Raw genomic sequence first — 14,256 nt, forward strand, 5'->3', positions numbered from 1 at the left:
ACCTCCCAATTTAATTGGATTTTTGTATCAATTAAATCATCTAAAGTTTCATTTTGTCGATCTGCATTCATTGAATCTTCCAGCTTTCGGTTCAGCTTCGCTTTTAATTCATTCCTTTTCCATCGAATGCATCAACCCTATCCCATCAAACCCCTATTAGGGCTTTCCAATTTTTTGTAAGAAATCTCCACTTGTTAAACTCCATATTCTTTGGACTTCTCCTTCAAAGATCTCCTCCATCATCCACCAAGCTTCAAAATAAAAATTTCCTTTTTTCCTCTTTCCTTTTTTCCTCTCTGTACCCTTTTCTTCTAATTGAATTAGGAGAGGACAATGGTCAAAGAAAAAATATGGTAAATGTCGAACTGAAGCATGTGAAAATCGCTCTAACCAGTTTGTATTCGCCACTTCCCTATCAAGTTGCTCCCTAATATTCATTTCCAGCAGATTTCCCTTTTCCTATGTGAACTATGGACCCAAAAAACCCATATCATATAGACTACAATCTGAAAGAGTTTCTCGAAACTACTCCATTCTCTTTTCTTCTCTTGGCAATCCACCCTTTTTCTCAAACACATATAAAATTTCATTAAAATCTCCACAAACTAACCATAGAAGATCAATAATCGTCCTCAGTCATCTTAACTCATTCCACAAATCATTTTTTCCTTTTGCAAAAAGAGATCCATAAAACCCCATAAAATGCCATTTCAACTCTACTTCTTTAACTTAACTGTCACATCAATATAATTCCTAGAGAAACTCTTAAGTATAATATCCACCTCCTCCTTCCAGGCTAAACATAAACCACTTTTGGTCCCTTCCGCCCTACCTCAATCCCGTTTATGAAACCATATTGCCTCCTAACTAATTTCATCTTATGATTATCAAGTTTCATCTCCATAAAGAAGGAATATTGAGGTTTATATAACTTCAATACATTCCGAAGTCGACGCACTGCCCGTGGATTCCCCAAACCACGGACACTCCAGCATAAGATTTTTATTACGCCCGGTTGGCAGGCCAACTGGCTACCGTTGATCCTAGATTTGGTGATGTTTGATCTTCTCCTATAGAGAATTACCCCTTTGAAATATGTTTCTCCAATTTCAGATTCCTCCGCTACTAGTTTTGACTTTTCCCCCTGACGTTACCTACGGAGAGTGATCCTAAATCCTCCAGACCCTCCCAATCTTCTTTCCTTTTCCGATAATTGAATGCCTCCTCGCTTTGATCCATTAGGGTATTATTTCCTATTCGTCTCCAACCTTTCCTTAATCCATTGGGTTCATCAATGATGTTATGAGATGAATCTACTTGGCCCATTTCCGCAGCTAAAGGAGAGCTGGCCCAAATTAAAGGCCCACTTTGTTCCATTTTATCACTATTTGAAATTTTAGAATAGAAGACTTTATCATTGCGTTCATTCTTATCATCAAACCAAATTTTATCCTTATCTTTTCCTTAATATCCGGTCATGACAAGTGAGAGTCCAGATTGGTCTCTACCTCCCTTATTCCTGAATTGTCCTTCACTGTCGTCCACCTTTTGCCCTAAACTATATTAGAATTTTTGTTTTCCCCCTTGTTTCATCAAATCTCCCCAAGTAGAAGCATTGCGTCATTGATTTCTTCATATTTTCTCCTAGTTTCATACTTACCTTCCCCATCAAGCTTGATTCTGCTTTCAGAGCTAAAGAGAAAGGTAGATCGTCTCTTGGTAATTCCTTAGATTCATCTAGAGTATCTTTACATTCCTTAATTTCGTATCCCATTCGCCCACATCCAAAGCAAAATTCAAGCAAATTTTCATACTTAAAAGGGACCCAAGATTTTCCTTACATACCAACCAGAATGAAAATCCCTCTACGTAGAGGCTTTTGAACGTCTAACTCCACTTTTATATGATAGAAATCCCCATTTATTTCTGAACTAATGATTCCTTCAAAAGTGGATCCAATCGCATGTGTAAGATCTTTATTTTCGCATTCAGGTGGACAGGGACCTATGTTAATCCAAAAGGGAAACTCAATCAAATGAAGGTTGCTTCTTTCCATTGCCTTGTCCAATTTTTTGAAAATCACCAAATTTTGTCTAAAAAGCCAGGGCCTTCCTGCCAGTATTAATTCTAGATCTTCCTCATCATCAAACTCAATCATAAACAGGTTTTGATGAACAATTTTGAAGTCAAATTTCTTTTTTGTTTTCTAGATACTTTTTAACTGGGCTCAAAAGCTATACGAACTGTAGGTTTTTGTTGTCCAAGCCGTTCCTAAGAGAGTCGGCTTTCCACTGGGGACTACCTGTGAGCTTTTAACTGTCAGATGTACTAGTTCTTCTTCTAGGAGAGGGATGTCGTCCCTCTTCATAACTATCTTCGTCACCGCCCTACTCAGAACCCAACCACAGCAGACCTGTTTCTTTGGGAGACTACGAGAGAGCACTCTTGACTTACACCAATGTAAACTTAAGTACTTGCAGTTTTAAGTCTTTATACATCGTGATTATCATATGATGTTTAATACTCATGTTGATTAATGGGAACATTTTTTAAAGGGATAAATCTCAAAATTATACATGAACTTTGATTTAATGTGCAATTCTATACATAAACTTTAATTTGGTGCAATTATACACGTGAAACTCTAATTGTGGTTCAAATGTATAGTTGAATCTTTAATTTTAATTTAATCATACACATTTAAAGAAATAAATACATCAATTTATTTTTATATTGGATAAATATAATTATTTATGTATGCAGTATATAAACATAAAATGATATTATATCAATAATTGTATTAATAATTTATAAGAATTAGATCAAACCAAAATTTCATGTATAAAATGTACAAAATCAAAATTCATGTATACAATTTGCACATTAAACCATAGTTCATATATAGTTCGAGATTTATCCCTTTTTAAAAAGTAATTTTAATGTTAATATATGATTTCACATATTATCAATAAAGAAAATGTAATTATCATTATTGATTGAAGTGTCATTATCATGTGTTAATTTATCATTAATAAAAATATAATTATGAGTTTAAAGTTAATATATTTAAATCTCTCATTAATGTAATTATACACCATCATTAAAAATTGTAAATAAATTCTATTTAAATCTAGAAAAAATCATATTTAAAATTTAAATATAAAAATAGTATCCACTTTAAATATAACTAAAAAGAAAATATTTTGGAACTCTAAGAACTCAATGTTTCCAAATGTGCTTCTGTGCCTTTTTCTATATTATATTAGTTTTCTTTATTGTGCGAAGCATATATTTACTGTACATATCATTTGGAATATAATGTTTGTAGTATTTTGAATATATATCTATAAATTTTGCGGAAAAATATTGAAATTTAAATAGTATTAAAACTATTTTACACATAATAATAATGTGTGTTAATTAAAATATATTTTATTAATAAAATATAAACATATATTAAACAAAATGATTTATAATCATAGTTTTATTTACAATAAAAAGTTAGGAATGTATCGTAAAAAAAAAAAACATACTATTCTTTAATCTTCATGTAAAATTTCAAAAAAACTAAGATTCAAATAGTATTAAATGTTTGTTTATACTAATAACATATATAAATTACAAAATAAATAAATTTATATAAAATTTAAGTTAAAATTTAATAGTAAGTTTTATATTAGAAAATTATTTAATGTCAACCAATTAATGCTTAATTAAATTAAAAACATTATATAAAATATAAAACTTAGACACTACAATGTTAAAATAATTCAAATAATGATTATCTTTTCTTGTAATTAGGTCTAAGTTTTGTGTGTATATATATGATATGTAATTGTATTCAAATTTTGCAATTTAACATTTAATTTATGATATTATATTTAGGGTGATTATTCAAATATTTAATTTATACAGACTTCTATTGATATTAAATAAATTATTTATAAAAGTAATTGATATAAATATTTATAAGTATGATATTATAAAATGATTACATAAATATACATACAATGTTTAAATTTAAGAAGATGTAATATAATAAATTAACCCATGCATAAAGATTTGTACGAAGGCTAAATTTATACACACAATGCACCAAAACATGTATCCTCATTGTTTATCTATTATTTTATTATTTAAATGTAATTTATTTATTTAATACACATATGTATAATGTTTAAATATGTTTATTATTTAAAACTTAATTATTACTATTGAAGAAATTATATTTAAAATAGACTAATTTTAAATAGGGTGAACTATGTAGATAGTCACATAATTATAAAAAAATCATTTTAGGCATCTAAAATAAAAAGAAAATTATAATTCAAACACTCACTATATATAATTAGTTCGTTCTAATTATTCCATTAAACAAGCTAACAAAAATCTACATGACAATTTTTTAACATGCGTACTTACCGTATCAAAAGTATTGCATACTATTTTAAAGGACTAAACATAATTTATCCAATACTAATTATTAAGCAAAATAAAAGAAAAAATAATTAAATAGTTCAAAAAAGTGATAAAATCTAAACCTCATCTTCCTCCTCAAATTTGCAAAAATAAATATTTTATTATAAAATACCTAAAGTTTCAATCTTTGACTTGAATAATATATACATTTTATTTGGGGATTTTTTGTTTTTATAAAAAATTGTTATAAATTACCAAAACATTTTATTTCCGATTCTTCTTAGAATCAATATAAAAAAAAAGGAATGGGATTTGAGTTAGCTGAATGGCTCTTTGAAAAGTAACCAAAGTTTCAATCTTGACTTGGAAACTTCAATCCGATTGATGGTGTTTTGAGTTGTTTCTTCTTTAATGGAGTTATTATGGTGTTTTGAGTTGTTTCTTCTTTAATGGAGTTATTGAGGATAATAATAAATTTTGGGGTTAGAAAACGTTGATTCTTTGCGGGGAATACTTATGGATGAAGTTGGTCCTAGTAATCAAGGGGAGCCTCCGAGGACCTTAAAATCGGGCTCCGGTGGAGGCCAAGGCAGCTGGTTTTTGGACATCACTCAACTAGAAACGAAGCTGATAGAAAGCTGCATGTTGTTGTTAGGAAGCCTATAAGTTCTCTTTTTCCTAATTGTATGTCATTTGCAAGGTGAGGAAGAAGGTTTTTTCAACTTTTTAAATATTGTTTTTCTTTTAATTTGATTAATAATTAATATTCGGGCAAATTATCGGGCAAATTATATTTTAATCCTTTCATTAGTATGCAACACTTAGGACATGGTAAATTATGCTATGTGGTATTCAATAATTGATTTATGTTTTAAAAATGTCATGTTTGATTTTTCTATTAGAATTTTTAAGAAGAGTGACTATTTTAATAAGAATGACATAAATAAATAAATTATGTAATGTAAATGCTTAAATTAATTTTTTATTTTAAATGCGTCAGAATTTTTTATAGTTGTGTAATTTAACCTTTTAAATATAACTAAAATAAAAAAATATTTTGAAAGCCTGAAACAAGTTTCCTAAAACATTCATGTTACTCTTTATATGAATAGATTTTACATAATTCCAAAAGATTGAAACGGAAAAGATGATGGTTACAAGCATTATTTAACGGTGAGTAAAATTTAATTTTATTTGAAAAAATTAAAAGAAAATTTGAATTTTGAATTAAACGAATCGAGTTATTCAAGTTATTCGAGTCAACTCGATTACGTAATTTGAGTTTCGATTTCGAATCGAGTTGAATTTTATAACTCAGATAACTCGAATAATATATTTGTGTATATACCCTTTTGGTCCCTGTCAAGTTTGAAAATGAGCCAATTGATCTCTCTCAACAAAAATTACAAAATAATTTTTAAAATTCCAAAATTTATATTTTAAAAAAATATAAAATTTTAAAAATTCTAAAAATATATAAAGAAAGTTAAAATTAAAAATTTTGTAGGATAATAATTTTGGAACTTAAATAACGGTTCATGTTTATGATGCTAAAGTATCTTTTTATTATTTTTCTTTGAAAAAGTTGTAAAATGTTTCAAATTTATGTGCTCTAACATGAAATTAATTATATTGTAACAAAAATTTTAATTTAATATGTTTAATTTAACTTGAACAATTTCACTCGATTCGACTCGAATTTTATTTCTCTCGACTTGATTTGGAAAAATTTTAAATCGATGATAAAATAAAACTTATCAACTTAATTAACACGAATTTTTTTCACTATCATTGAAAGAGTGGATATAGTGTAGACCAATAACAAAATTGTCTTTTAAGGACAAGGGATGAAATGCAGTTCTCTCCAAAGGGATTCTGCACTACGTTCATTTCTCCATGCAAGTCTGGAATATATTTTTTATTTGGAAGAATCAATTTCAATGAAGTTTAAAAACTCGATTATTGTAAAATATAGTAAAATTTTCTTTTTCAAAACCAAAACTACCTAAGCTCAGACACATATACGCCTGATGGACACTTGACAAATTCAACATTTATACCAAAAAAAAAAAATTGAAGTTAGTGAAGAAACAAAGTTGTAAAAGCAAATGATATTTTCTTTTTTAGAAAAAGAAAAACAGCAAACTGGAATATCCGAGAGTTCCTACCAAAACAAAACATTGTTTAAGCTTTGAGTGTGGGATCACAAATTTCAAATTGGCTGAATTGAGCGCACTCATTCAGCTCATTGATTGGAATAAAAGCCACTATAATAGGGAGCCTTGAGCAGCTGGAACTCTTGGAAATGGTTGTCACCATCACCATTATGCACTTGAGATTCAGTTGTCTGTTGTTCCATCTGCCAGTTTTCAGATAAGGCACTTGGAAATCCTCGTGAACTTGCATTCATAGCTGGCTGAGACATACTGGTACTAGGGTTGACATGCATGGGGTATGCAATTGAACCGTGTTTTGGCTCACAAGAAACCCAGGATTCGTTTGACAGAAGAGAGAGAGCACGATGAAGATCTTGCGTCGTAGCCACGTTTGAATCAACTCTGGATTCTTCTACACCTACAAAATTTGACCAAATTTGTTGAGCTTGTATATCAGTTCCATAAGGAAAGCATCATTTTAATAACCATTAAAGGCCTTCAGAACCATGGCTCATCTCCCATCAGGATAACTAACATGTACCTCTGCTGAAAGTTAATTATTCAACATTCTGTCACATATGTACATCATATTTCGGCAAAAAACTCCAATCCCTCAAGTAGCATTACTCCATGTCCCATTGAGGGCAGCATGTCACTTAATGTACATTGATCATTTCATAGGAAACCGTTTCATCATCAAACATCTATTGCTAACTACCTAGACGCTATCCAAAAGTGTTCAGGAAAGGACTTGTAGCGTAAGGATCTAAAAGTCGAAAAATCATTGTCCTAAATCTGTTTATCCAAACAAAAAGAACCTTCACTTCCACATGACACAGCAAAAGCTTTATGAAATAAGTAGGCACGTTATTTCTTTACCTTTTGATGAAGAATTGAATATTTATTATCCTAACTTGGGAGAAAACAATTTTCAAAGGTAGAGACCTAGCAAAATTAGTGGCACATCAAGATTCTCACCTCTTTGGCCTCACGCTCATCCTCTCATGATTGTGATCATGTTTTTATCTCAAGGGAGCATTCTTGGGGCATTTATTTTACTCCATATATAAGTTCATTTAAAAACAATTTGTGTTAAACTAGCACTAGAAGATAACATTTGTCATTAATCAAAATCAAAATGCATATCATAAATCTTGTTTCTTAGTAAGATAAACAAACCAAACCTTGGTTGAGAATGTCATCTGTACTTTGCTTGCCCTTGGTGGGCAGGAATCCATTGGAATCATGAGATCGCATTGTGATGGAATTCAAAAGCTCATTGCCAGAGAGGTTTGGCTGTCCATTAATATTTCCAACTTTTGTAGATGTATAACCTTTCATTTGAGAGGACTTGGAATCAAATGTGCCTTCCCATGTAAAAATTTCATTGGGTCTAGCATTATGAAGAAATGGCACTTTATTCCAGATGAAACTCATCTGTTGCTTCCCTTCTGCAACAAGTAGAGGCACAACTTATAAAGCCTTAACACATATACTTCAAAGCTGGGACAGCAATTATAATAGAAACATAGCATCCAATAAAGTAGGGTGACCCAAACTATTTGAGTATAAGATGTTATAGAATAAAATCAAGCAACTACTCAATAAGCATGAACTAAGTCACTCGCATAATATCTTGATGGACAAGTAACATACAACAAAATTAAATGCATAAAAAACATCAAATCTATGTCTGAAACTGATACCATTTGGTGAAGATGAAAATCTTGTACCACTGAAGTGGAATGCTTCTGTCTGTGGTTTACGGCGTCTTGCATTGTGGTCAGAAAGGCGCCGGCGACAACTTCTCTTCTTTTCATCAAACTCCGACAGGCCATGGAACCTTTGACAGCATTAACATAACTATGATTTTAACATTCATCAAGAGTTCACAAGCCCAACAATAAGGAATCAAATACCTACTATTGGTTGATACTAAGATAAGTAAAACATCACCATGCAAATACACAATCAATAAAGAAAATATTCTTGGATACAATCTACTTCCAATGTAAAAATCATCAGAATAAAGAAAAAAGTTTACTTGCTACACTGTTGGCAGAACCGGCGTTCCTGACCATGTACAATGACCTTTGGACTCTTTGAATGACTTTCACAAATTCTGTGTTTCCGATGGTAATCCTTTGCTGAGGAGAGGTCAAAGTTACAGTCTTCAACTTGGCAACGCAGAACATGTATGCCCTGACAATTGGGTTTAGATCTCTTTGCTTGCGCAGGAGATTGTCCAGAAGTGGAAGAATAAGATAAATTCTTAGTATTGCTTCCCCCAGAAACATCTTCAAAGTATGTCCGTTTACCAAGCTTTAAACTGAGCAATGGCTCACCAGAGCCAACTGAAGCCTCAAGTGTTGGGGAAGTACCAGCCAGCTCAGCCCTGAAAGCTTCGTTCTGGTTGCTAATATCATCTGGGATAGCTTCAAAGGCTTCCGAAGTAAATTTGGTCATTTTTACCTCCCCCATAGAAGAAGAATTAATAGATGCCGATTTTGAACTTTTAGACAAAGAAGCAAGGCCCAAATCTGAGGCAGAACCACCACTACCTCCAGCAGCAACAGAAGAATAGAAAGACCCAGAGTTCATTCCTCCCTCTCCATCAATATCCCACTGTTCAGGTCTGAGCTTCCTTGGAATTTCAGTTGGTGTTGCATTTAACATCATCAAGTTTTCCCAGTCCCATTGCAAAGGCGTTTTGGCATTCCAATCCATCGGAGAGATAAAACTCATAGAACACTAAGCACAGTCTTCATATAAAACAGAAGCAACCTGTCACCAGATCCTGAAAGTATAACCTTTGACGTTTGTTCAATTCATAAAGAAAATAAACAGGGCAAAGAAGATTCAATTATGCTAAATTCAACTATACATGAAGGAAACCATTCGTGGACTCCATATGAATACAGAGCATGCAAAACCAAAATTATGCGAAATCATTCTGTTATGTAAAGAACAAATTTTACCTATACATCCAACAGCATCAGAGTCCAATCATCTCTGTTTTTCAGATCTAGAGGAGTGCAACTTAGAAAAATGTCAATCCACTTTAACATAACAATAGTTCGTTCACCCCTTCCCCAATTTTTTTCGCTAAAAGCATTTGCTGATGACACTTTAAATATGCTTCACTGAAAAATGCAACAAATATCAGAGAGGTTGAACTAAACTAGCAACCAATTTTCAAGCCAAGCAAGTTTTTACGCAGATATCAATTTCCATCTTTCTAAAACAGATAACTTAACCAAGGATGCAAAAAAATCATGGATTAGGTCTAAAAATTCGGAGCAAGAAAAGTAGTACAGCTTTTCTCCTTTCATTCTGCAGACAATGACATGTTAATAGCATAATTCCAAAGGATCTCACTGTTCACTCTTGTAATAAGTAAGCCTACACCATCCGGATAAAAAGTTTCACTTCAGTCCCAAATAAATAAGTGTGTGTATCAAAGCGCTCCCTAAACTTGCAACACTTGGACCAAAATCCTAGAGGAGTTTACCCTTATCTATCAACCCATCGGAAACTAACTACCAGGTTTTTGCACCATTAACAATAGGCTCTCTCTCACCAATTATTATAGGAAGCAGTAACAGTTTTCAAGGGGTAAAAGAAAAAAAAAAATCTGACGATTAAACTTCGCTGATGTTACCGTACTCTAAAAAATTTCACATCTTCAATAATTCACTTCAATAATTCAATTATCCGGGCAATCCCACAAAGTAGGTCCCTGACTGAGACCCACAAGAGACCGATGAATACTTGAAAAAAAAATTGAATTAAACCCTAATCTACCATAAATCAAAAGTTATAGCCTTAAGAAGGGAAAAAGAAAGGTACCCAGCAACCTCTTCGTAGTTCTTACTCCTACGGAAAATATAAGAAGCAATCAACAAAAAAGTCAAATACAAGAAATGCATCAAAAGAGAATCATTTCAAGAAATGAAATTATACTCATAAGTCGTAAATTTATTTTGCATACAGAAGTTAGTAGTTCCGCACTGAAACAGAAACAGAAATAAGAAAACTAATTTCTTTTATAGAAATCATGACAGAAAATAAATTTTAGAAAGTATCTGCTCCCTTACCAGCTATCAGCCATCACATCTTTATTCATTTTATAGTAAATAAATTTCAGCCAGAAATATAAAGTGAAAAACAAAAAGGAAAACTGTATATATAAAGAAAACGTAGTCGTTTTCCTTCACTTTCCCCAGAAAACTAGATACCAAAAGGAAAGTAACAATAACGAATTTATTGTTTTTTGAAAATGCATACATAATTTTCTTTTCATATTACCTTTTCTAAAGTTCAAATAATTGATATAATAATAGAAGGTATGAAGAAACTAATGTATCAATCTGAGGTGCAAAAACAAGATGTTTCTCCATTTTTAGAAATTCTAGTTCCTCATTATCACTCTCTTTATTAATCTTTTAAAAAAGAAAGAGAAGAAACTTACTGGTGAGTTACTTACGATCGCCCTCAGCTGAGTCTGACTCGGAGACTGAAAATAGAGGAAAATACAATGGCAGAAACAACTAAAGCGGAAAACAATACCTTCGCTTTTTGGGACGAAAGCATTTTCTTTCCTTACCGTTTTATTTTCTAATTTTATACATTTGAAAATCTGTAGTAATTAAAAATAAGGACACGTGGCGGTAAGAAGTACTTAATAGTGTTGGTAGCGAGCCAGAAAGGAATTTTCAACCGATTCACTTGACTCGGCTATGACGAGTCAACTCGACGATGACAGCTTCAATTCACTTCTTATCCACTTGGATCGACAGCGTGATTGGAAACTACGGCAAGATAAAGATTGATTGTGAAATTAATTAATTAAGTATTAAAATGTGTATTAAATTAAAGATGACGCTGCAATCAATTTTTTTTAACTCAATTTAAATTATTTAAAAAATAATTCCCTTCTGCAATCACTATCACCAGCTTAATTCTCATACTTAGAAGGCTTTCAAAGCTTGGTTAACTTCTCATAGGATTAAAATGACTATTTTAGTTCATTAATCTCATGACATATTGATTTTCCGTCTCCTCCTTAATCATTTCAACTCAGCAGCATGAAAACTTTTCCGAATTCTACGAATCAGCACAGGCAGGGCGATAGGTTCTCCTTGTTGGAAGGAAAATGTTAGCGGAGAGGTTAAAAACAATAGGAACGATGTTCTACAATGTAGTCACTACATAACCCTGGTTAGTCTTGAAGGAAAACCTCTACCCTGTGTGATATACTGCCATGGGAACAGCGGCCGCAGGGCTGATGCTATAATCTTTGCAGCCTTCAAATATTAGCAGTTTTCACTCTTGATCTCGGTTATCCATAAGAGAACATGTCACCCTCACCTTGGCTTGGAACGAAGTAAGCCGTTACTTATGCATTAACATTTTTGTTGATATTGATGGTGGTTTAACATCGTACTACACACAATCAATCTGTCATATAAATTGTTCTTCCAAGTGTTGAATTGTCAAACAAAGAAAATATTTAACATCTTTGTGTGTCAAGCTTGTGGATGATTCCATGTTCCGGCCATTACCTCATAAATAGTAGAAGAGTTGGGTTTAGTATTATCTGATTGTGATTCACAATGGTTAGCGAGAAGAAAACCAAAAAGCGGCGGATTAGAAGATCCATTGGTGACTTTAAAGTTCATATGCATTTGGAAGTGTACTTTCATTTTGCATGGTTGTGGCTTCTGTTACATATGACTTGCTTCTACCAGTTATGGCTATTTACTTGCTTTGTGCTTTTGCTTCTGATTTAGATGGGCTATGAGGTCACCACAAAACCAAGTGATGAGAAATTTAGCATAACTAATTGCATTAAAGCATTGTATAAGATACAAGACATTGAAGAGTGGCTCTATTTTGAATCTCTTCGAAGACCCCACCCTAAGGAAAACCTTTTATCTCTTTAGAAGGTGGGCAAGATAAGGCTGACATGCTCGCAAGACAAGTGTGAGAAACATACGATGACTGTGTCTGAGGTAAGGGTGGTTGCATCACAAGTGCTAGGATTTTGACTGCAATTGTTTAATCTTAGGGAGCTTGTTTGTTCAAACATTGGATGTTCTAGTTGTAGGGTTACCGATGTTCACAGGCACGTGTCTACATGTAATTTTGAAGATAGTGGAATTGTGCTTTTGCATTGGGCTACATTCATTTGGTTAATGGTGACCACATTCATCTTCCTCGACTGTTTTAAATCTGTGGCTTCCCCCAAGGGAGTCAGGTCATCAGCTGAAGGGTGGCTTCTCTACATTTAAGCAATAGATTTAGTGTTGAAGATACAAATCTCAAGTGAAGGTCTATTTGATTAAAAAAAATTGTCAGCTGAAGGTACAAATCTCAAATGAAAGTCATTTTGATTAAAAAAAAAACATGAGGTAAAAAAATGTCTTGCTAAAAGGTTAACAACTATAAATTTAGTGTTATTCCCTCGTAATAATACGAGAAAAAGAGTAAAATAGTGAATTACCAATTTAAATTTTTTTAAGGTAAATTGAGTTTTTCAGTAATATTTGGAAAAATTTTCGAGATGAGATTCGTGTAATATTCATATATATATATATAATATGTAGGAAAAATTGTTTTTATGGGAATTTTGAGGCATATTCTCAATAGGTAAAGGTAGAGAGTTGAATTATAAAATTATGGTTTCATATTCTACTCTATGAAACCTTTAAAATGGTATAGCATATGCTCAAAATGGTTGAGTGATGAATGAAAAATGGCTTAGATCCCACATTGGTTAGATACCAAGTGTGAGATGTCTTTATATATGTGAACTCTCTTAAAAGATTATTGAATGATTAAGTTTGTAACCTTGCCTTGTGCCCAATGAGAGAGTGTAGGTCCAAACTTGATAGAGTTAAAGCACACTTACATGATATAGGCAATGTAAAATCTGCTTATATGAAATTTTTAAATCAAATAGATTTTGTGGATTTTTTTTCCAAAATTCCAACTCAACTAGTTCAGGACTCCATTTGCTAGCCTCGCAGATAATTTCATTACCCTCGCGGGCAAGGTCACGTCCCTCATTACAAGCTTGTACACATGCTTCTAAAGCTACTCGATTAGCTACGGCACTCGGTGCATTTCTCTAAGGGTGTCCTAAAGTTCGTCCACCGAATTATAGTACGGAATCATCTCCAAAGATCTCGATCAAAGCAGGCATATGCCAAACGTGAATACCCCCGAAGCTACGGGCAGAACACCTGGCATAGCAACCCAATATTGAGTGAAATAAATACCACAGCTTTGATCTTTTTTAATAAAATCATCATGTGTAAATCAACAAAGCCCAAAGTTATGTCCCTTTCTCCCTCAAGTTTACCTACTATTGTACCAGCGTGAATATGATCTCCACCAGACATGCCTATAAAAGGCCATGATTTCTGAAGGGTTTTATAAACTCATATTCTTTGATAATTTCTTTTGGCGAAACTCTGTTGTTCTCAAAACTCTTCTTTTTTCTCCTTCGTAGTTTCAAACATTTCGATGATAGAAAAATACATTGTTCAATTGTTGTAGAGGTACTGCTACTTTGATCACTATTGTTGTTGTATCTTAGGAGACATTCGACCAACATTACTCCAGGAATCGTAGGAGCGGCCGAATCTATCTTAAGGAAACTGTGTTTCATAGGCCT

At 32.5% G+C, this 14,256-nt stretch overlaps 1 protein-coding gene across 16 annotated transcripts; it reads right to left on the minus strand.

Moving 5' to 3' along the window:
* Positions 1-6,515: 6,515 nt before the first annotated feature.
* On the minus strand, positions 6,516-11,200 carry LOC108457744 (squamosa promoter-binding-like protein 2). Of its 16 annotated transcripts, none has more exons than XM_053024898.1 (7): positions 11,047-11,199; positions 10,425-10,451; positions 9,554-9,718; positions 8,620-9,372; positions 8,282-8,418; positions 7,760-8,026; positions 6,516-6,993 (listed from the first exon to the last, which is right to left on the minus strand). In XM_053024898.1, the coding sequence occupies exons 4-7, from the start codon at positions 9,318-9,320 to the stop codon at positions 6,665-6,667; spliced, it is 1,434 nt and encodes a 477-aa protein (XP_052880858.1). In that variant the 5' UTR covers positions 9,321-9,372; positions 9,554-9,718; positions 10,425-10,451; positions 11,047-11,199; the 3' UTR covers positions 6,516-6,664. The 16 variants fall into 16 exon arrangements, with proteins under 16 accessions (XP_052880858.1, XP_052880867.1, XP_052880862.1 ...); XM_053024907.1 differs by lacking the exon at positions 11,047-11,199 and adding an exon at positions 10,673-10,862; XM_053024902.1 differs by lacking the exon at positions 11,047-11,199 and adding an exon at positions 10,567-10,862.
* Positions 11,201-14,256: the final 3,056 nt, after the last annotated feature.

This window comes from Gossypium arboreum, chromosome 2, assembly GCF_025698485.1.
Source record: "Gossypium arboreum isolate Shixiya-1 chromosome 2, ASM2569848v2, whole genome shotgun sequence".
In the NCBI taxonomy this organism is placed as follows: domain Eukaryota; kingdom Viridiplantae; phylum Streptophyta; class Magnoliopsida; order Malvales; family Malvaceae; genus Gossypium; species Gossypium arboreum.